The following is a 24,159-nucleotide window of genomic DNA, read 5'->3' on the forward strand; positions in this document are numbered from 1 at the left end:
AATTTGAGAATAACCTTACTCAAGATTAAAATGTGAAAATAATGTAAGACAATGCTATAATTTGATTAATTATGCAGTATGAAAAATGAGTGCTTGGAATATATTCAGCAAATTTGAGTATTCAGGAAATAATTACTGTGGTGAAAATCTACTAAGCTCAGCAGTGCTTTAGTAAAGCCTTGAACCTGCAGTCCTCATTAAGTAGTCTGAAATTTCATTTGTATCATGTGTTATAAAATAAGAAGGTGTTTATTGTTTTAAATGCCAAAGCAGACATTAGGAAAGCTATCAAAGAAGATTTGTATTAATCTATGCTGAGAAATATTCTGTTTTGTTTCAGTAGCAAAAAAGCACCTTATTTTTTTTAGATTTGGGGACTATGCCAGTTTAGCTTAATTATAAAACATCATCTGTCTTTTTGGAACACCATTTCCATTAGTTTAAAGCAGTATACTGTTATTTTGCTGAATTTTCAGACTAAAAGAGCAACAGCTCTAGTAACTAAGTTCTGCTTATTTTGTAGGATATTGCCTTTAAAATGTATTTCTGAACATATAAGGTCTGGCATGAGTTAAAAGCAAATTCAAATACACTATAAATATGAATGTAAGTGCAAATACAAAAACAGTACTAGATAATTCTAATATAATGAATTTCTTACACAGTTTTTTGTTTCAACTAGGTAAATTCAGAACCTGAAGCAGCAATTTTAAAGAGAGCAAGAAGTGAAATTTATTCAATGTAGCTGCTGTCCCATTTAAAAAAAAAGGCAAAAAGCAAGAACTTTGTGTCTGAATATTAAGGGTTTGATTCCCTGCTGATAACCCTGCTCAATGCTAATACAACTTTAAAGTCACAGGAACTGCCATCCAATAAAATTTGTGTATTATAGTAGTAACTCTAATATCTTATTTTATAGTTTTTATTCAATTATTATGTTTACCACTAATTTTTCTCAGATGAATAGCCCTTAAGACTGGACTTTTTCTGGTGGGGATGACTGGTTTATAGAATTGTTCTTCTTTTTTAACTTTGTTCCAAAATTATGAAAAGATTATGTATTAATTAAAAAACTAGGTTTTTCTCATAATGACACGTTATAAAATTCTTTAGATTGAGGAAGACAAATATTTTCCCTATGCTTACTAGCTTTGTTTTGCTGTCTTTCAGGAATTTAAGGCAAAATCAAGAGAATGGGAGAAGAATGGGACAACCTGTGAAAATAACTCTGTTTATGTAGATGTGCAACCAAAATTATTGCCCGAGAAATGTAATTTATTTCAGGTAAAATTCCTACCTTCCTGCTCTAGGAAGAAAACAAACTCTTAGCTCAGCTAGAGGTTCCTCTAACTTAATTTAAAAAAACTAAGCTCACAGTGAATCTTATAATGCATGTCTATATTGGTAGTGAATATATGGTAATGCAGAACCATACTGGAAGATCTAATGATACATACAGTTATTTTAATTTTTCTCATGAAAATGAGAAAATGAATAAGTATCATAATGAAAATTTTAACATTTCTGTTAAAAAAACCCCAAACAATTACAAAAAGCAGTGAATGTTCCTTTTAACTTTTTAAGCATATTATAGAGATACTTTTATCTTCCATGCTATTTACAAATATGAAATTAATTGTGACAAGTTATTAAAAAGTATCTTACCAAGTAAGTAGTGCATTCCATTAAGGTGTTGACTCAAATAAAAAGTTCCTTCAAATCTGATAGCCTTCATTTTTTTAAGATCATAAATATACACTAGTATCATTTATGCAGAAAAATGAATTTTCATATGCTACTCCAGAATCACTGTTGGAGTTGTTTGTTGGATCACTTAGCCCTTTTTTATCATATTTTTCATCTTTCTAGTTACCATGCAGTTCCTAATAATAAAGTTCATATTTATGATTATTTTTTAATTGCCAATTTGCTTATTGCAGTTTTTATATAGACTATTGATATTGCATATTTTTATTTTATTAATTCCTTCCAATCCAGAAAAAAATTTATTTAATGATGTCTTGATGACCTATCCTTCTCTAAAAAAACCCCCCAGAAACTAACTTACAAATTGACTGGGACACAAGACAGCTTGAAAATTAAGTAAGGGGAAGCCAATTATGTTGCTCACTGGTAATTCCCTTTTCCACTGTTACTAAGCTCATTGGATCTTAATCTAGTGAAACACTTTCTTAACAATTCCTGTGAGACTCTTTACACATATCCAGAGTTCCCAAGGATGACAGTTAAGTTTTGGGTTTAGCTGCTGAGAGCATTATATTCCAGCAGTTGAACTTCCATACAAATGTATTAAGAAAGCAAGTCTTTGGCTAGAAAAAACTACTGACTGATGCATGCTGATTGTACAGTTAGACAAGTCAAAATAGAGTACTCAGGATGATCATTCACATTTTTCTGTTGAAGCTTTCATTGCCATCAGTGAACTTGCTTTGAAGACAATTTCCTTCACAACTGCAACATAACACCAACTAGTTTTTCTAAATACAAGTCTGACGGACTGTTACCCTTAGCTGTTTCAAAAGCATTAATTGTTCCTGTATCTTTGCCTCAAATTCCTCTTTTGTTAGGTCTTTGATTTCCAGTTGGAGTCTTGCACTGTATTTTTCACAGGATGCATTGACACTTTGGTATATCAGAGTCCATAACTTGGATGTCAAAGAGACCTTAATTTTTTATCTATAGAAATGAAACTTAACCTGCAAATTTTTTTGGCTTTTTATTTGATATGCAGCCAGTGGTCCATTCTACCTATCTTCTCAGCCAACACAAATTACGGGGACATAGTCAATAACATCAAAAGCTATCTAAAGCATGACTTTCTGCAGTCCTTGTCAGTGAAATATGGTATTTGTAACCCTATTTATTTTTACTATGTATTTGCTTGCCCAACTTGATCTCTGCACATGATATATAGTTTCCGGGTCATATTTTGTTGTCATTTTTCAACTAATTCTCAGTCTTCTGAAAGACTGGTACTGCTTGTTAATCTCCCAGTAGAGGGATTCATGTGGCTAGTTTTTTAAACAGCAAAAACAGTTGCCATAGTAATTATGCTTCTTCACAGTGCCTCTAGATTCAGAAACACTGGCAATACCAATTTTCTGAAGTTTTGTTTTTAGGATTTTAATGAGTACAAGAAGCTGCATGGAGTGTAGGACTCTGCCAAATGTACAAATGATTCTTCCCCAAGTTTAAGGATAAAAACCTCAAAGAAGTACAGTTCCTGTAGTAACTGAGCTGTTTGTACATGACCTATGTAATGGTAGTTCTCTAGTCAAAGGTTAATATCTATCCTGAGGCACACACACACACAACTCCTACTGAGTTCAATGAATCAAAGAGGAACATTTCTCTCAAATTATTTCTCACAGGTAACTGCTTTGAGTAGGTCATCATAATCACCTTTTTCACATTTGAGGCTCATTAACATTAAGTACTAGGAAAATACACAGCACAGGAGGAAAAAATCCTTGAAAAACTTCTGTGCCCTTGAAGGTTCCTGAAACATTTTTTTTTACTGAGGGCAAGTAATTCAAACTGTTTGAACTGTGCCATCTTTTCTAAGCAAATCCAGGTGAAGACAGGAATAGCCTTATGATTTCAGCAGTAATGACTTGGTCCTAGCAATTTACATATAATTATTCAGTTTAATTAAAAATATTTTCTTGTTTTATAGAAGCAGACCCAGAATTATCAATTCCAAATACACAGTAAGAAACAAAACCAAGAAGACCTAATTACCTATGCCCAGCCCAGAAGTGAAAATGATGATTTGACTATTGAAAAGCTAAAGGCAATTGTGAATGAAATAGCAAGAAACAAGAATAAACTGGAAGAGGAAAATATGAAACTCCATGAGGATCTAAAAATGTACCAAAATCAGTGCCAGGTAGTAATAGTTTTTTATGATGACTTTGGAATTAACATTGGAAAATCAAGATGAGATGCCTACATAAATGTATATTAGGTGTATTCTGTATGGGAACACAGAATAATCTGGAAACAGTATGGGGGGGTTTTTTTAGTAAAACAGAAATAAGTTTGATTTGTAGAAGCATATTTTTCTATTGTCTATGTATCTAGGGTTTTATAATTCTCCTATATCCATAGCATCTACAGGAACTTCCCCTACTTTTGTTCCTTGTATATAAATGACTTCTGTGAAATCTCTTTATCTGATTTACACTTTGTTGTTCATTGTGCCATATAGCTGGTAAATAAGTATATACAAACATGTATGGTATACTTTCTTCATTTTGAAAGGAGATTTTGCAGTCAATTTTTAAGAATTTTTAAGATTCTGGCCATGTAAAGAACCATCAAGTTTTATCTTTTCCCTAGTTCACTGTTTTTTGTCATAGCACTGGTCTGTGAAGACAGCCATTTGCTCCTCTTCTTTTGGTCGTGATATATGGGTTCTACAGGACTGAGATAATACGAGATCTTTACAGCCATTTTTATTAGCTGCTTGAAACATATTAGGAATGAGATTCTCATTGCTATTTTTTTCTGGTAACATGCACCAGTTATGCTTTTGCTTATTTATTTAAGCACTTCTAGGTTCAATAATATATTGAATTGCCCATAGTAACTTCAAGTCTTTTTGGAGAAAGATTTGTTTCTGTTTATAGACAGTCTTTCAGAGTGCTAGCAGCATATGCAATATATTTTATAGGAATTAGCATATGTGTGGCAGAGGTTAATTTCAGATTGTGTTGTCAGGTGTCATCAGAACAGCCAAGTTCATACATGCCATTTTCACATTAGTTCTCTGAGTCTTTTCCCGGTATACAAGTTATCAGTGTGCAAGCAAAAGCTCTGTTTTGGGGCCTGTTGAAAAGGCTGCCATCAAAAGCAGTGGGACTAGAATATGCAGTGGAACAAATCATGGCAGTTGGAGCAAGTGGATAGATGCTGTATGATGGAGAGAGTAGATGTCATTGTGCTGTAGCCTTTAAGAAAATCTTCAAGCAGGAGGAATTTTGGAATCATGTATTCAAGAGAATACAGGAGCTGTAGGAAGCTTGAAGACACTTCAAGTAGAAATGGAGCTAGATGTACATAACAGTGTCATCTATAGGGCAGAAAGTTGCAGAGTAACTGTGTTGGTGGTGTGGAATGCTGCTATGTTAGCTAGAAAAGCTGCATTTGGAAATAGCTTCATAAGGGAAACACTGATGTAATGTCAATGTATGGTGAAAAGGGGTAGCTCAGGGAAAATATTTTTTTAGGAACGTCTGTATGAGAAAGAAGAAAGTACATGGCCTGTTGTCAGCCAGAAAAAGTAGGCAGGTTTGTGTGAAGGAGAGTTAGGTGGAGGATGGGAACAGTTGGACATGATATGGATAAAGGAGGAAGAAGTAGATGGGAATCTTGGTGTGGAGAACTCTGATGGCAATGAAAGCAAATTGTTCTTCATATATTCCTCTATGCCTATGACCATTTCATGTGTGCTTCTAAGTATTTCTCTTTTATTATTAACTAGTAAGTAATAAAGTGAAATGTATGGAAGAGCAGTTTGTTGGCTGTACAGAAAACACAAAGTTTAAAAAATCTAAATGGACACTGCAGTCTATTTCTCTACCTTATGAATTATCTGACAAACTTACCTGCAGCCATAACATGAGAGACAACCTGAAAACATCACACAAGGGGCTTGGTTCTTGAAAAGTCAAGATTAGATCAGCTACTGAACACTAATATACATAAAAATACACCATCTAATTGTATTTAAAAGGTTGAACAGTGTATTGGGTTTGTGTTGGGAAGGTTTTGGTAATGGGGGCACTCCAGGGACAGCTTCTCTGAGAAGCTGCTGGAAGCTTCCCCCATGTCTGATAGAGTCAATGCCAGCCAGTTCCAAGAGGAGCCCACTGCTGGGCATGGCTGAGCACAACAGGAGTGATGGTGGAACCTTAGGGTTAATGTATTTAAGAGGAGGGGGAAAAACATCCCTGTGCACTGGGGAGAGAAGTGTGAGAATATGTGACAGGAAAAGGCCTGCAGACCCAAGGTCAGTGCAGAAGGAGCGGCAGGAGGTGCTCCAGGCGCCAGAGCAGAGATTCCCCTGCAGCCCCTGGTGCAGCCCCTCATGAGGCAGCTGTGCCCCTGCAGCCCATGGAGGTGCAGGGTGGAGCAGAGATCCAGCTGCAGCCCGTGGAGGGACCCACACCAGAGCAGGGGGATGCCTGAAGGAAGCTGTGGGAAGCCGGTGCTGGAGCAAGCTCATGGCAGGACCCGCGGCCCTGTGGAGAGAGGAGCTCATACTGGAGCAGGACTTGCGACCCCACTGGGGACCCGCACTGGAGCAACCTGTTCCTGAAGGACTGCACCCCATGAAGGGACCCACACTGGAAGAGTTAATGAAGAACGTCAGCCTATGGGAAGGACTCACCATGAATAAGTTCATGGAGGACCATCTCCCATGGGAGGGACCCACACTGGAGCTGGGGAAGAGTGTGAGGAGCCCTCCCTGAGAAGGAAGGAGCAGCAGAGACAAGGTGTGATGAACTGACCACAGCTGCCATTCCTCATGCCCCTGCACCACTGGAGGGGAGGAGGTAGGGAACTGACAAGTGAAGTTTAGCCTGGGAAGAAAGGAGGCATGAGGAGAAGGTGTTCTAAGATTTAGTTTTTTATTTCTCATTATCCTGCTCTGATTTGATTAGCAATAAATTAATGTCTCTGAGTCTGTTCTGCCCTCGGCAATAAATGGTGAGTGATCTCTCCCTGTCCTTATCTCGACCCGAGAGCATTTCTCTTGTTTCTCTGCCTTGTCCAGCTGGGAAGGGCAGTGACAGGGTGGCTGTGGTGGGCACCTGGCATCCAGTCAGGGCCAGCCCACAACAAACAGCTTTGAGTAGAATTAGAACAAGAGCTGATCAGGAAAATTTTGGGACTTTCTTATCATATCAAACATGGCAAGCTAGTAGAAGCAAAACTTTCACAGAAGGAAAGAAAAGATTTAATGATTTTTTTCAACTTGAAACAGACTCTTTATATGAGATATCTTCTAAACAAATCCTAAAGTTTTCTGCTTCAAAATTAATTTTCATTTTAACCAGATGCAATAGATATTTTCTAAAATAATAAGTGATGCATATCTGATTTGGTTTTTTTTTTAACTGATATGTGAAACTGTTAAACTCTTGACCTGAAATTCTGTTTCAATGATTATTGCAGCTGCTGCTGTGGCTTCTGTTGTTCCTGCTACTATTGTAATTCACAAGAAAATACAATTTATGTAAATATGGGTTATGACTGCAGTCTATTGCAGAAAATACGACTTCTGCCACACAATTGTGCAGAATTCATTAAATCAGAGGGGTAACCATCTCCTAAATTCATATGTTATAAAATAATAGTGGCTATTTCTTGAATGTTGGAGTCATGAAGATGAGAATAAGCAAGTCTTACCAACAACTTTAACAGTTCATTAAGCTTTATTTCACTTGAATATACCCAGAGTTGCATTTTGGTGTTTAAAAAAGCTCTCTTGGCCTCAGTGTAACAAAGGATAAGATGAATGAGTCCATATATGCAGCCCCTAAAAAAAATCCCCAAAAAACACAAAAGCACTTCATACCTGTCTTCAGCAACCCTTTCAGCCAGAGGAAAACCACAGGCTTCTTGGAAGGAAGGTCATTCTCATAGGAGGCTCTAAGGGAAATAAACCTTTGAAGTTCTTCCTTGCAGTGTCGTTTCTGGAATCCAGCTCTCTTTTGAAATTTTAAAGGCTTTATTTTTGCTCTTAAAGATGGAAGCTATATTCAAATAAAATGAAGAAATTATGAAAAATGCTAATGTTTTTAGTGTAATAGTTTTAAAGGTAAAAGATCAATATCCTTGGAAAAATCTTTTTTTTTAATCTGAAACATGCTTTTGGATCTTAGGTGAGAAGCCATAAATATTCTCTGGATACTACTCTTGCAAGAACTGATTATTATTGTTACTTTTGTTATTTGTGGGTTATACTTCCAATTTCTTATATTTAGTATGTTTTCAGTATATTTTTCATTCAGTGAAATTCTGATTATTTTGGAATTCATGTTTATTCATGCCAAATGTAGTATTTGTCTTCAGGTTGTCTAACACTCTACCAATCAGAAATTAAAGATAAAACAGAAATAAAGTTTGTCAAGTCCTAAGAAAAATATTTTTTTGATTGTTTGAAAATTTTGTGATGTTCATTTAAATAAGCAATTAACTCCATGCAGATGGAACTAGTTTTGAAGAAGATTTATACAGCCTTGTTGTTTCTAAAGTTTATAAATGTGGAAATGCTGTTAGGAAAACAGAAAATGGAAGCCACTTATGGCACCAATTCCAGCATGTGGAACATGTTCCAGGACGCAGAACCTGCTAAAACAAGCAAGCTATATATTTTAGATGCATTTAGTACAATAAAGAACTTCTGAATTATGTTTCCTATGATAATTTCAGAGGCAGATGCATTGGAACATTGCAAGGGCTAAAGAATATTCAGAATCTGATTTTTAAATGAGAGGAACTGACATGGAAGCAGTATCTTTTTCAGAAATGAAAATCATGTATGTACAGGTATTGAATCTGATGTGTTAAAACCCAGCATTTTAGGCTGTCTAATTGTATTTAACTGTTTGTGCATTTGCTTGTTTCTTTAGAACATGGAGGCAGACGTCTCAGAAATGAGAAATGAGCTGCAGTCAAGGGATAGTCTCTGGAGAAGGATACATCTGGAATGCCAACAGTTGCATAAAGAATTATTGAAAATCAAGGAGTATAAAGATATGCAGGAAATTCAAATAAAGTATGTATGGTGAAGACATATTTTAATTAACAAATACTTCTGAGCTAACAACATTTTTCTTACTTTTTTTTTAAATTAACTCTCTTTGAAAAGATACTCTGGATTCAAATGTCAGCTTCTAAATTTTGGACTAGATAATTTCATTGAAAATTATATCGGACAATTTCAGGCAATAGATGCAGGCTCTGTTAAAAGGTTTTAATGATGCCTAGATTTTTACAAATGAACGCATTTCAGATATTTCTGCCTATATCTTTACAGTGTTTCATTTTCTCAGCATTCAAACACTTTGGAAATAATGCAGTCAAGGTTCTCCCTAACCTCCTTTGAATAAAATCGTGATGGTTTTATGGCTTATCTTATCTGCTGTAGCCATTTCAAATTATATGAAATACCAATCTATAAGAGCTTTCAGGATTCTTTCTGCACATAGTTGTATTGTCCTTAATTTCTAGACAACTCCCAAAATCCAGCCTGGTTTAGGCCAAATGTTGGTTATGTTTGGGGGTATTTTTTCATCAGCAAGCAGGTGTTCTACAATTTTACACCATGGAGAGTATACTGCAAGGTAAAGAGTATTAAATGTTCTGGTTGTTTCATGTTTTGTTTATTTCTTACTTAAAGGCATCAATCATCTTGTGTTCAGCTTACTGAGCAACTAGAAAATAAAAACACTGAGTTATTGCTATTTGCAGAAAGTCAAGAACACCAAGAAGAAGAGCTGAAAAAGGTATTTAATATAATTTCCAGATCTTAACTGCAGCATAGGATTTCTAGGAGAGAGTACTGACCATGGGTATACAGTACTGTATGCATATACAGTAGAGAGCAGGAGGACGCATTGTAGGTTGAGGAGAGCTTGAAGATTTTTAGATGAAAAGGATTTCGCATATGGTTGCATTTAGTTGTGTGGCTGCAAAATTGACATTCTGATTGTGTGCACTAACTACCTACTTCATTGAAATAATGGAAGAGACCATGCCTACGCATTGCTGTGATTCAGATAATACCATGCAACCAAGAAAGCCTCTCAAGCTATGAGTAATTAATAGCCTGTTGAGCTAAGTTGTAATTTGTAGGTGGTCTTAGAGGTAGGCTATGCAAATAGATCAACTAATACAAGTCACAGTGGCAGGTACTCACACAAGGCTAAGCTTAAACAGGTACCTGCTGCACAGTGTAGGGCAGAGCTCTCTCGTTTGAACTATGCATCACATTGCATAGCACATTTCAAACGTGCTGTGAGCAAGCAGCAGTGGCATGGCACTGTGGAATGGTGAATGGCTTGGCAGGCTGAAATACTTTGCAAGTAGAGGATGCTCAGAACTCCTCTTACAGGCATGTTGTGGTTTTGCCAAGTAGCAATGTAAGCAGAAATCACAGAATTGATAGGGTTGGAAAGGTCCAGTCCCCCTGCCAAGGCAGGCTCACCCAGAGCAGGTTACAGAAATGCTTGCAAGTGGGTTTTGAATGTGTCTATTTGGATGCATCTGGCTTAGGTCCATCAATTTTGGGATGACAGTCATGATCTAGCTCTTAGCTTTTTTGCATCTACATCTATTTTTTTACAATTCTAATATTTCTCTGCTGTTCGATAAATAAAAATGAAATGCAATCTGTTCCTCGTTGTGTATAGTATTGCAAAAAGTTGTTAAAATGGGTTCAAAGGTTGTTATGCTGGTTTTTGTAGTTTTGTTTCTTACACAAAAAAAAATCTGTCAGTACTAAATTGTTGATTTTAGTAGAAAGATTATGAAAACAATTTTTGAGTTGATACTTCAGAGGACTCTACACAGGAGTTTAAGTTTGACCTTAAATTTTACATGTAGTGGTAGGAAAAATTCTCATAAGATGATTTGCCAGATATACCCTTTATTTCTAACATAGTTTCATATTGAAGAGCCTCTAGATTGATTTATTTATATTGCACCTAAGTTAATTTAGGCTTCATCAAACTTATTTTAAATCTAACTTAACTTAGGTACAGTATAAATAAATCATACTTAAATTTATTGAAAGGATATTTCCTTGGATATTCTTTACCATAAATTCCAGTTCTATACATGATTTTTATGACTTTCTTTTAAAAGGTTAATTGAAGTGCATTGTACTTGGTTCATTTCTAATATTAAATAGGCAAATGAAAGTACAAGAGAAGTGATGAAAAAATATGTAAAAATAAACAAAGCTCTGTGCACTGACTTCCAAAGACATTTTATTTTACAATCTCAGAATCTCTGATTCAGTTAGAAGAGTTGGTGTCTTGGAAGCAACAGCAGAGAAAGAAGCAAGTGATGCAATCATATTTACTGCGCAGAATTTTTTCTTTTTGAAATGTATTTGCTACAGATAAGAAACCATGTTTATCGAGAGGAGCAGTCCCATTGCTCTGAGCAGGAAAGAATGAAGACAGAAATCTCTGACCTGACAGAGGAGCTTCATCATAAGGAGATCACTATAGCAACTATCATGGGGAAAGCTAGTCTTCTGGAAAGACAGTTAAAAATGGAGTTAGAGACAAAACACAAATTGTTAACAGAACAACAGGTATGCAAGTAGGCAAAAGCAGCCCACATCATTTTACTCCACACTATTGATAATGACATTCACTATCCGTGGAAAAAAAGACATTCTATTTCTTGCTGTAGTTTTTATCAGCGGTGCTGTAATATCTGTGAAGTATTACAAAAGCAGCCAAATTGATACTGGAACAAGAAATCACCAGTAAATGTCAACTGTACATGTAAATTGAAATTCATTCTGACCATCACATCTCGTTACCATTTTAACATGCAAAAGATCTTGAAAACTTCTGGTTTGTGGTTATTATATATGCTTTAAGTTTCTAATTTTTCAGTGTTTTCTAAAGCTTTTTGAAGAATGTTACAAATCTGCGTAGAAAATTCTAGTAATTATATAGCTGGAAACGGTAAGATTCCAGTGAGGATTTTTATGGCAAATTTTTGTTTTAAGAACAAATATATCATCTTTGTTACTTAGTTTGTAAACCAAAAGAACCATTATATTTAGACTTTTCTGGGTAGCTCTGCATTTTCTGAGAGGGTCACTACATGTGGAAAATTGTGATTGAAGTAATACTTTACTTTTGACAATAGTGAAGTTAGTCTTAGGGGAAAATGAGAGATATCTCCTGCTGTGTGGCACTCTCTACCAGATATTTCCATATCACTAAAAGAGTAGATATCATTTCAAAATATCATGAACAGGATTTCATCCAGTTTCAGAGGCCTGTAAAATCTGTCCCTCTTTGTATGTAGCAACTGCATGTGAACTTCCTGTTTTCCTAAGTCATTACTTCTTTCAAAAAGATAAATAAATCCAGAGGCTTTGCATTTGTATATCTTATAAAAGATTTAATGCTTCTTCCTGATTTAGTATTGCTATATTTAAAACTATTATAGTAAGTTTTGTGATTCTTAACATACATTTTGTAAAATTAAGCTTAAATGTATCTATACTCAATGTTATTCCAGTTAAGAGTAATATTCTTGTATTTAACTAAGAACTTAATCTTTTCCTAGTTGTTGGAATTCCGTTACCAAGTTATCAAATCTGAAAACACACGTCTAAAAGAAATGGTGGAAAACCAGGAGTGTGAAAGTTGCATGGTAATTTTTTTTAACCTGTGAAGTATGCAGAATAGTTATATTTATTATAAATGTAGATTAAAATCATGGCAGATTTAGAGATTTCTGGCTTGCATAAATTAAACAAATAAAAATAAGGTGTGCAACATAATCAAAACCAAGTGGTATTCACACACAGCCTGAAGAAGGGTATAGCTAAGAGTAATTTTTACCTTAATTGTATTAAACTACAAGTAAGCTAAATTTTTCAGTAACTGTCTAGACACTAAACAATTTCTGGGAACTTTTTTTTTTTGTAAGTTATGTCACTTATTTAAGTTTAAACACTCATCATTCTCACAGACAAAAATATATCCCTTTTTTAATATGTTACCCCTTTGTTCACATGGTATTTAAATAGCAGTGTAAAAAACTGACACATTTTGCTCCCACCCAGCTTATTTTAGAGTTTAGTATTTATATCTCCCCAAACAGGGGAGCTTTAAAATTTAATTGATAAAAAGTGTGCCATAAGATTATGTAGAACTGTGGTTTATGAAGATATTATAAATAGTATATATACTGTTTTCCACACAAAGTTTCAAAACATCCCCTGCTTACAGAACATCTACTGTTACTGTGTCCATCACTAAAAACAACCCCACTGGAATGTTGTTCAGAAATACTGATTGGGGGGATCTGTAGGCTGTTAATTGTCATGAAAGAATGGCACATTTATCCACACCCTTAAAACAGCATAGATGCCCATCAGTGATGTCTTACCTACACATACATACACACTATCATGGATATCTGTATCTGTATAAGATACATTATTGTGGAAGCATAGATGGATATGTGTATGCATGTCTAACTCTTCTCTGCAGTGACACTTTTCTTGAAGATTGAGAAGAGCTGTCCGACAAGGGACCTTGGAGACATCACATTTGTTATATTTTAACAGTAAAATCCAGTTACCACATATACCAAGGTCAATAGATGTTTCAGTGGATTTGTGGACTTAAAAATTCTTTCCTACTTTACTAATGTATTGTGAGGATCTAAACATTATCAATTGTGATATATTTGATATTAAGATTCCAGGGATTTGAGTGATTTTTTTGGATGTGTTTGTGCTGTACAGTGGAGCACTGCACAGACCTCTGAGACCAGTGCCAGCCTAAGTCAAGTATGGTGAAATGCATCATCAGGCAGGGTTACTTTCAGGGTTTGGATGTCAAAAGCAGTGTAGCTGGGCCAGCTCAGTTTTGGGGTTCATGCCATTATAACTTTACTGCTGATTCTAGAGCTATTGGGGTTAGGACGACTTAGTGCTCTCCTTCTTCCTCAGTTCTGCCACCCCTACCACTTGTGAGACATAGCCAAGCCCCTGCTCCCCCATAGTTGCACAAAATATTAAATTTTCTTATACTTGCTGGCATTTCCCTGCCAACTTGGCTCATAAATTCCCCCTAAAGCTAAGCCAGGCAAGGTTCACAGGAAGAGATGGCATCAAACCAGTGCAAGGAATAGACAAGCTTTCAAATGCAGGAGCACAGTTATGACAGCAGTGTACTAAGAACCAAATCTGTAATACTAATGAGTTGCTGAGTTCCAAAAGAATAAAGTAAATCTAGGAATATATGAAAGCACAACTTAATGAAATGCAAGGCGTTTTAGTCTTTTGTGTGTAATCCGATAAACCTTTTGAGAAGTTCCTGTCGCTGACAGTACACTGCTATTGCAAATGTATTACACAACGCAGAGCAGGACTCTGCAGAGAGGTAGCTCCAAAATAGCTGGCTCAGGTGTGCAGCACAGGCTTCGTGGATTAAGTGATAGAAGAAAAAAAGAAACAGAGTATCCTGGCTAGACAACTTCCAGAGCTAATCTCCATCTTCCCTTCTTGATATCCTAGTGGATGGGGCTCTTCAGCCCCTGATCACAGTGCACATGTGGCTTGCAATTTCGGTATTTTGCCTTGCATACCATGTGGGCTAACCCAGCTGAGAAGCAGGGTTTAGTGACAGGGACAGAGAGCACCATGCTGATGTGGCTTTACTCACTGCTTCTGAAACTGAAGGTGACTGTCTCAACACACATACTAAATTGGGTCTGTACACAAACTCTGTATCTAGTATAGTAATGAACTACTATAATTTTGCATGTTATTTTTGGAGGAAGTCTTACTGGAGGGAGCAATACAGTCTGCAGCTAGAGCTGTTATGGTTGCTTTTATGTCATCAGTTTTGCAAAGCAAGGGATGAATTTAGAACGATAACATTTTGAATGCATGTTTGCTGAGAAATTTTAATTTGTTTTATTGTGTTATAGAGGCTGTTATCTCTTCTTTTCCATTTATCTACAGTGATTTTTTTTTTCTGGAGGCAATTCTCTTGGTTTGCCCTAAATTTTGTGTGATTATATATGGTAGCTAGGTCTTTTCTTTAGCATAGAACATTGTTTTGTGTTTGCTTGTTAAAAATACACCCATTTACTGTGGAAAAAATAACTACTTAATTATGGTATTATCTCCTTTCACAGAGTATAGATTTATGTAACAAAGAACATGGAAATTTCACAGCTTCTGTTCACAAAATGAAACATGAGAATTTAAGACTACAAAATAGCCTTGTTAAACTACAAAATGACACAGAAGCATCAATACTGAGTTGCGTGGATACATATAGGGAAAGAGAGCGCAGCTACCAAACCCATTCAAAGATGCAAGAAAAGGAAGAGAGGTAATATTTAGATTGTACACATTTATGAAACTTCTTTTAAGTATTTTGGAAGGTCTAACTGGGCCAAAGTGTCAATTTTTTTGCTATTTCTGTTCATTCAGAACTCCCACCAATGTAAATATAAGATCTAGTAAGTATATTTGTAAGGACTTCCTACATTTTTCTGGATGGCTAACGGAAACTGGCAATAAATGAAGTCCCAGAAATGTTTAATTTCTGTTTTAGTATTTAGCACATGAAACTTTAAAAACTTTTTATGTGCTGCTCAAGTTACTCTTAGTTCCAGGTTTTGCAAAATAGAGCAGACTGTATTTTTACTACCAAATAAAAACAAGACAAGGAAAGGAAAGGAAAAACCAACATGAGAGGTAAACTGCTCAACAGGAGTTTCTCTTAATAAGCAGTTTGAACTATAAGCCCTGCTGAAAAGCTTTGTGTCCTTCAGCTTCATTTGTTGGAAGTTTCATTAAATGTATTTTAATGCCTTTTCTAGTTTTGGTGTTCTTGGGTGACCTGATTTTAAAAAGAAACAATTTCAGATGCCCTGAGTAAGTCATTACTACAATAAACTCCTTGTTAGGAAAAAATAATGAGGCTTGAGAATATTCAGACTCATAGAAAGAATTGTAGCGATGACTTTCTTCTTATTTCCCTATATTCAGTGAGACATTGAATTCCCTTCAAACAGGTTATAATCATGGCATTGCAATAAAAAAAAAAAAAAAAGAAAATAAACTCCCTGCTAAACAGTATTTCACAGTACAGGAAAATAAAAATTAATAGGAAGCTAAATATGTTGATTGTTTGTAATAAAGAACTTACATGATGGCATTAACATGAAACAGTTCTGTGAAGTAAAGTTTAAATAGTTGGAACCGAAACTGTACATGTTAAGATTTCAAACTCATACATTTAGGTTTTGGCAAAATTTAAAATTATTTTCTTTCTGCAAAATAGAGCGGCATCCCAATACATGTAGCTACGTTTTTGCCTAAAATTTCTTTTTAAACAACGTTGGTTTGTGTTGGAGATAGTATTCATGTGTATATAAAAATAAATAGATATATTATATGTATATACATAATATACATAATGCATGCACATATATATATATACATATATATATATACACACACACATGTATCTTTGGAAGTGGCAGGTATGGCTGATTTCCTGGGAAGTTTCAAATTATGTTGAAGATTTTGCTGAAACAAATACTTGCAAACCAAGATACAGGTTATTCTGCACCAGTAGGTCTCATAACTTCACAAAATTGGTCAGTGCAATTTTTGCGCATGCTTCGACTCCTCTCGAGTGAGAAAAAGTAAGATTTTTCCCATTTTCTCAAGAGTTACACTTGCTGGATATAAGGGACTGTGAAATTTCATTTATGAGAACATAAATATTTGAGACAACAGAACTATGCATGCAATTTGTAGGATTGTGATTTCGTAGCTATTGAAGACCAATCAAAACTGTGAGAGAGAAACCTGAGAGTTAACCTTTCTTACAACAGAAATCTCAGCCAGACTACTGGACACAATTTAAATTATTATTATTATTATTGTAATTAATATGATGAAACAGATATATTGAGCCTGGATTTCAGGATCTAAATCATGAATTAGAATTCCTAAATGAAAAGCTATTTAGATAAATAAATACACAGATTTTAAAATGTGTAAATTTGACATGTACTGTGTATGCACATCAGCCAGCCAATGTTTTTATGATAGGGCCCTCTCTGTACTGTCAGTTCTCTGTTCCCAAGCAGGAAACTACCTGATTTTTCCAGAAAACCATAATTAAATTTTCAACTGTAAGACGTATGCAGATAAACTAGGAAATCGATGTTGGTTATTTTAAAATCCGGGCTATGTTTATTTTATTGTGAGCATAAACCCTGTTATTTCTGGTTTAATTTGCAGTTCTGTTTCCATGGTAATTATGGCACTGGAGAAAGGGCACAAAAACTTTTTTTACATGGCAAAAAATTAGAAAACTTGGTGTTTGTGCAAGGGACAGGTGTATATTCGACAATATTTTTCAGTTGTGTCTCTCAATCCATACTGGAATCCTGGGCCCAAGCACCATCATGTCTTAGAGAGGAGACCTCTTGAGAAAACATACGAAATTGCAGGAAGTTATACTGGCAACCCAAAAAGCAGCATGATTTCTTCTTTCTTTCTTTCAGTATACAGTGAATTTCTAAATATTAGAAAGTAAGATATGCAGAAATAGCATCTTTTTGCTAAAAAAGGACTGTGCCCACGTTCTACCTATAACCACCTTAATTAATTGCTGTTTTCTTATATAATTGTCTTACTTCCAATTGCCATTTACTAAGCTTTTCCCACCCTCAAGATTTCAATCCTTTAGTTAGACCTTAACCATACTCAGTTGATTTGAATTTGGGCACAGTTGAAGAGGAATTTCTCTGATGAAGCTGATATGTTCAGTTTGTTTCTCCTCAAATTAAAACATGCCTGTGGGTTCTGAAATGAAAAGCTATTTATTTACCACAAAAATATGCACAAAATAGGTAACTGATCAAGCCAAAGGGCACCTTCATCATGCAGGAAAAGTGAAGGGTAAATGCTAAGACTGAATGCCTGCTAAGGGATCTGGGGATTGCTTAATGGATGCGTGTTTGCAGTGAAGTATCTGTGTTAAGGAGGTTTTCACTACTCTTTGGAGATCATGCAACTCTTCTCACACTCACCGCTGTATCAGATATTGCAACAGATAAAGTGGAAGCAGTGAAAACAATTCTTCAGGGAAAGGCTTTTTATCCATTTTAAAATCAAACTAGGCATTATACTTGCCAGGTAAGAGCAACAGCACAAATTCTTGAAGACATTCTGGTTATTCAAGACCTGTAGTTTTCTTTCTCAAGACTGGATATGTCAACCAACAAAGCTGTGTAAGGAGTTTGGGGTTTTTTGCATCACTGAAGTCATTGACTGCATAGGGACCAGGCAGGTTTTATGTATGAGTCTGGAAAAATAGATCCTGTCTATATAAATTCCCTTTGTGAGGACAGTGTTCTTTCACTACTTGTTCCCTATGTCACCATGTCAACAGTGATATTATTTGTGTGAAGTATGTGTGGCTGTTAAATACTCTATGACAGTAATCCCACTGAAAGCATAAATTGTTCAGCTGCAGTTATAGTGTATTTGCATTGGTAGTGTTAACAAATGGACAGCTTTTTATAAATTTGCAGACTGTATTTAAAGGAGATCTTAGATATTATTTTGCACATGAACCGGTAGAACTTTAAACCACAACTGTAAAAACCATCCAAAGCACCTCTATGTCATTGTCATGTTTTTCCACAATACCAGGCAGCCCCAGCAATCCTATGGATTACAGTAGGAATGGGAGTTCCTTTTAAAAAAAATCAAAAATTAGTCCTTTTTCTTTTTTTTTTTTTTTTCCTTTTTGGGAGGGGAGGTGCAGCATCAGTTTTTACTGTCTAAAAGCTACCATAACCTAAGTCAAGTAGACACTCAAGTCTGAAAATTCTGTTCTTAGAGAGGTAACCTATAACATAAAAGTAATAATTGTTATTAAATACATAGAGAAGCAGTTCTGGGGGAAAAAAAGAACACAGATCACATAGACTTTACTGTGGGTTTAGAGAGAAAATTACTTCCAAAAAGGTCAGAACACATGAAAAAAAAATCTGTGATTTTATTATTCATGCCATTTATCTTCAGTTGTGGCAGGGTTTTTTCACTGTGCCCTTCGTCCAAACCATAGATGGAATGAACTTTAAAATAGGGAGAAAAAAAAAAAAGAAAAAAGGTATTCTGTGCCCAAAGAGCAGAGTATATTTATGTAAAGAAAAACATGAAAGAAAGGAGAAAACTCTGCCTCCATAAAGGTAAACATTTTAGATGACTTAGAAAACTGGAAGGTTTGGTGAATAATCTCAGAGAGTTTTATGTTAGAATGTATAATAATATTATTATTATAGTAAAAATAAAATTATAATAATAAATAATAATATAGCATCATCCTTATAATTTGCTTTCCCATAGTATTCAGAGTATCTTAATCACAGCTTCTTTTACAATCAGAGAAAACAATACGTTCTTCACTAGGTCTCTGAGTTGTTCTGCACAGTCCCTTTATTGAATACTCGGTTTCATGTTTTGGGGCTGTTGTGCTTTAACCTGGCAGGTAAACAGCACACAGTCACTCACTCACTCCCCCATGCCCAGGGAATGAATTGGGATTTTTAAAAAAGTAAAATTCATGTGTGGAGATACAATTTAATAGGACAGAAAAGGAAGGTAGTAATAATAATCATAATCATAATCATACTGCTATAATTAGAATATGTGAAACAAGTGATGCCCAGTGATAACAGTGCAATTACTCACCACCTGTCATGTGATACCCAGGCAACCTTCCCCCAGAGTTTTATTGCTGAGCATGATGCCATCTGGTGTGGAATATCCCTGTGGTCAGCCGGGATCAGCTGTCCCAGAGGTGTCCCCTCCCAAATCTTTGTGCGCCCCCATCCTCTTCACTGGTGGGGCGGGGTGAGGAGCAGAAAAGGCCTTGACCCTGTGTAAGGGCTGCTCAGCAGTGACTAAAACACCCCTGTGTTATCCACATTGTTTCCAGCACAAATACAAAACACAGCCCTGTACAAATTACTGTGAAGAAAATTAACTCTACCCCTGTAAAAACCAGCAGAAGGGCTTATGTAGAAGCAGGTCCATCAAGGCTGCACAGCCACCCTCTCCCAACATCAAATATTTAAATTAAGACTAGAAAATGATGGTGTGATCTTTTCTGCAGAAAACACTGTCTTTTCCCTGCACTTAGCAAGTTCTTCTTTTTATTTAAAAAGAAAAAAAAAGTACTGAGTAGCACTGCATACTCCTGAATATTTATAAAATTACATTTTAGTGGCAGAGAACATGCTCTTTAAAAGCTTTTAAGCTGCATTTGGAATTATTAGAGTGTTTTAGGATATTTGCAATGATAGAATCCGTTCAAACAGCTATCATGTTTTAGTAGTTACCTCCCAAGATTAAAATTTCAACATAAGCACAGGCCTCAATACAATGGAAATTTTTATCTCAGCTAGAAATATTGTAACAGAAAATTATTAAAATCTGAAATAATTTTTTTTACAAAGAATGATGCAACTGAAAATTAGTGTAATTTTGCAGACATCTGGGCAAGCTAGTCTCAAGATTTTCTGCTTTTATCAATACATTATCAGAATTGTTCACTTAACTGTCAGGAAAAGAAGGTATTTTGAATGGGAAGAAAATGGCTTTCTCTTTTTTTTTTTTTTAAAGTTACTGTTAACCCTAATAGTTTTTGCTTTACAGAACTACAAATGATTAGAAATATGTACTTGAACATCAGTTCTGATCACTGAGATAGAAGAATTATGGAACATCATGATAAAACACTTAAAAATTAATTTTTAAACTTGAAGATTTTGTTTATTTTTACAAAAGCATCTTCTTGTACAATTTTTTAGAAAGTGTATTTTAAAAATTTATTAATTTTTTATATTAATCTCCAAAGTGCTGTCATTAAATCAATGGCAAAATTAGCATTGCAGTAAAAATGCAGAATCAAAGATTCTTGTACTATTTTTTGTTTAAGCATTTATTCTAAATTCTGGCCACTTGAACATAGTTGTTTAAGATAATATTAGATCCAACCACTAATAATAGGGTTTTTTCTCTCATCTCACACTTTCATATTTCATTTCCTCTACTTGTGTGGCTAAATTCACTCTAGTTCCTATCATCCTGTAAGCCAAGACATGGCTGAAGAGTGCTTGCATAGCTTTATCCACTGGAAAGCCAATAGCAAAGGCTAGGCAACAAACACTTAAGGAGTATTGGCATCCTCAATATCTGAAGTGAGTTTGTGTTTTAGCTCATCCTGCCACAGTTATACCAACCAAGGCAAGGTTCCTCAACCTAAGCTCCCCCAAAAGGGTTTAAGTGAGGATGGTTTAATTTATAGCTGAAGTAGACAGAGAAAGCACACTCAGACTTCTACAGTAACTTAGGTGGAAATTGCTAAATTGCTGCAACTTTAATAAGAAGAAGAAGATAATGCTGAATTGTACATCCATAACTTCATGCATGAAGCAGTTTGAACAGCTAAGTAATCAAAACTATGTAGACAAATAAAAGAGAAAAACCTTGGCTTTGCTGTGATAGCTTGAAAGTTTTAACTGGCTTTCATACTTTGATTTTTTTTCTTTTAGATCTTTCCAAAATAAATATGCACAGGAAGTGGAATGTCAACCGATTGCTGTGCTCACTGCCGGTGGATACCACAGAAACTGCAGTCCTGCTTTCTATGGCCAAGGCAGTATCAGCAATATCACTGGTTCAAAAAATGATACCACTTTATTTTCTTATCCACTTCACAGAGGTCATGAAAAGAAAATAGTTTATAAATCTCCATTACCACCAGTGGGGTATCCTTTGGGCTTTCCTGGGCCATTTCCTGAAATGGGCAGAACAGGCAGCTTTCAGAGCCCTGCTTACAATGCAGAAGAAATCAAATTATCCGTAAGTAACTATTTTCCAATAACGCATATATATATTCTCAAAAATCCATCTGTGGACCAAATGCAGCCTTGGAGAAGCCAAAAATTAGATTACTCTTGTTGTCATTGTTATTTGTACAGTGCCAGCCCAGCAAAAATGGAAATACCTTACCCTAACAGAAATGTGTTTTTTCTGGAGATTAAACATCCCCTACTGAGCCATGCCTCTATTCTAATAACGGTGGCGATAATTACCTGCCATTATGTGACTGTGAGAAATACTTCTACATTTTAGCTTGTTGGCTTCTATATTGGGGCACTTGCTTTGTACTGCCTCTGTAAGAGCAGTCTGCTTCAAGTGTATTTCCATAGTACCTGCAAACTTACTGCCTTAAGTGCTGTTAGACAAATCAAGTTCCTACTTGATCTACATCTCTTTGATTGATGAATGAAATCAGAGAAATCACAGCAACTATTTTCCATATGTTTAGCCATCGTATTTGAAAAGAAACAGAAATTATAACTGCTGTGATCCTTATTTTTCTTGAAATGATAGAGTAATAGGACAGCATTCTTTCTTTTAGTCTTCACAGGCTGGAGACTATCACCCTCCATGACAAGTGGGACAAATCCCACTTTGCCTAGGACAACTTAAGAAAATCTTCCCATAACTACTTGGCTTTAGAGCTCCCTTTAAATTTGAGCTTTATCCTCTTCCTTAGTATCTTTTATTCTTCCTTAGGCCTCCACTACAGGCCACTATTGCTTTGCACTTGAAAATTAGCATTTTCCTGACCTCAAACCATGAAACCATACCATCAGTAAGCAGTGGAACTAAGAATGTGAGTAAGGAATGAACAACAGGCATCCCTCTGTCCAGCTGTGATACGTGGATCTTTGTAACCAGGAGATTCTCAGCTGCAGGGCTTTGGCTGAACCTAGAGAGGGAGAAGAGGGAAGACTTCAGCATTTACTAGGGGGGATTTACAGGCAATTGTACCTGTGGTTGCTGTACCCTGATTCTGCTGTCCACTTCAGAAACGAATGCACATCCTTTCCTATCAGAGACATGGCTGTTGGAGAGCTATCTCCATAGTCCAGAATTCACTGTTGATAGGAAGAACCATAATGATGGCCTGCCTGGGAAGCAGGGATTGCAGTGCAGCCCTTCACTGACTGTGGTCCCATCAGCTGTGTCCTAGCAGCCTGAGAGCAGGGAGAACCATGTAGTCCTGGGTGTTTGACCTCACTTCCATTTTTATATTCTTATGTTTCACAGGAATTTTAAGTAAATGGGTTTTGGGTTCTCACGGCTGAGTTTTCCTCTTTAAACTGCTAATCATGAAAAGAGTTTGTGGACTTTTTCAGATGAGCCTGATAAACACCAATTCTTCTCTCTTCTGTCAGAAGTGTCAGACAGAGACACCAAATCACAAAGCTTCTCTTTCCAGACAGCCTAGGAAAAATGTCCATTCTGAGATACTTCTTCAAGCTGCAGAGAAACTATTTCCCAGCTGGCACTCAGGACAGGGTCAATGCCAAGACTTTCCAGCTGGTGTGTGGGCAAAGTACATAATAAAATGATTAAGTAAGAGATATTTCTCATACAGAGTCTAGGTCCAAATCAGTGGCACTGAGGCAGGTACAGGTTCAGACCTGAAATTAAATCGTCACTCAGGCTGACACTGGATTCCACAGCTTTAGTGCAGAAATCACTCAACAGTCTGTTACTCCAGAGCTCTGTGTTCAAATGGAAAGCCACTGCGTTGAGGAGAAAGAGGGGGGAAAATACACAATATGTTAAACCAGAATTCTTTGGCAGAGTTCTGAGGACTTCAGGGGTATAGAACACAGGGAGAGGACCCACAAGAAATCTCCAATATGTTCAAAACTTCAAAAAATGTTATAAGGCACTAGTTTTCTGAAGAATATTTGTAGCACAAATTGAAAACATCAAATTTCCAGGTGATGTCCTGATACCTACCAAAATTATTCTCTTGGTATTGAAGGGAGGGAGAGAATAGTCTGTAGGGCTTTAGACGGTGATGTCTCTCCTCCTGGTAGAGAATCTTCAGACAAAGATTAGTAAATGTTCCACTGAAACCTCTGCCCTTTCACATTCTTACTTAGATGTTACATGTATAGAGAGAGTCATTCTTGCCTTAGAATAAACTAGAAAGCTCAGATGGGATTCACTGGAAATTCCCATAATCCCAAAAACTTTTGTTTCAAGGGTTTCCAAATATAGGGAAATACTTTTTCTCTGAACAGTACTTCAGGCTGTGCTCTCCTTCTGAAATGATCAACTTCAGAAAATGATTGCCTGATCTTTTAGTCATAAATACTTGCTCACGTTTCTCTTCAGATGATAGACAATTGTTGTTTGTTCTGACTTTCAAGGCTTGGAAATACAAGAAAGTATTAAGCTGTAATAATGAAAATTTAAATTAGGCATTAGGAAATTTTCTAACATTA

At 35.9% G+C, this 24,159-nt stretch overlaps 1 protein-coding gene across 1 annotated transcript in view; it reads left to right on the plus strand.

Annotated features, from left to right (window-relative positions):
* The window catches only part of DEUP1 (deuterosome assembly protein 1), a 43,196-nt gene that overhangs the window by 13,506 nt on the left and 5,531 nt on the right, over positions 1 to 24,159 (plus strand). Inside the window, exons 6-13 of the mRNA XM_039563227.1 lie at positions 1,171 to 1,284; positions 3,698 to 3,910; positions 8,664 to 8,809; positions 9,434 to 9,539; positions 11,159 to 11,356; positions 12,352 to 12,438; positions 14,941 to 15,140; positions 21,565 to 21,706. Of these exons, the coding sequence (XP_039419161.1) occupies positions 1,171 to 1,284; positions 3,698 to 3,910; positions 8,664 to 8,809; positions 9,434 to 9,539; positions 11,159 to 11,356; positions 12,352 to 12,438; positions 14,941 to 15,140; positions 21,565 to 21,706 (1,206 nt within the window). The remainder of the gene's footprint in view (positions 1 to 1,170; positions 1,285 to 3,697; positions 3,911 to 8,663; positions 8,810 to 9,433; positions 9,540 to 11,158; positions 11,357 to 12,351; positions 12,439 to 14,940; positions 15,141 to 21,564; positions 21,707 to 24,159) is intronic.

Source organism: Corvus cornix, chromosome 1 (genome assembly GCF_000738735.6).
Source record: "Corvus cornix cornix isolate S_Up_H32 chromosome 1, ASM73873v5, whole genome shotgun sequence".
Classification (NCBI taxonomy): Eukaryota; Metazoa; Chordata; class Aves; order Passeriformes; family Corvidae; genus Corvus; species Corvus cornix.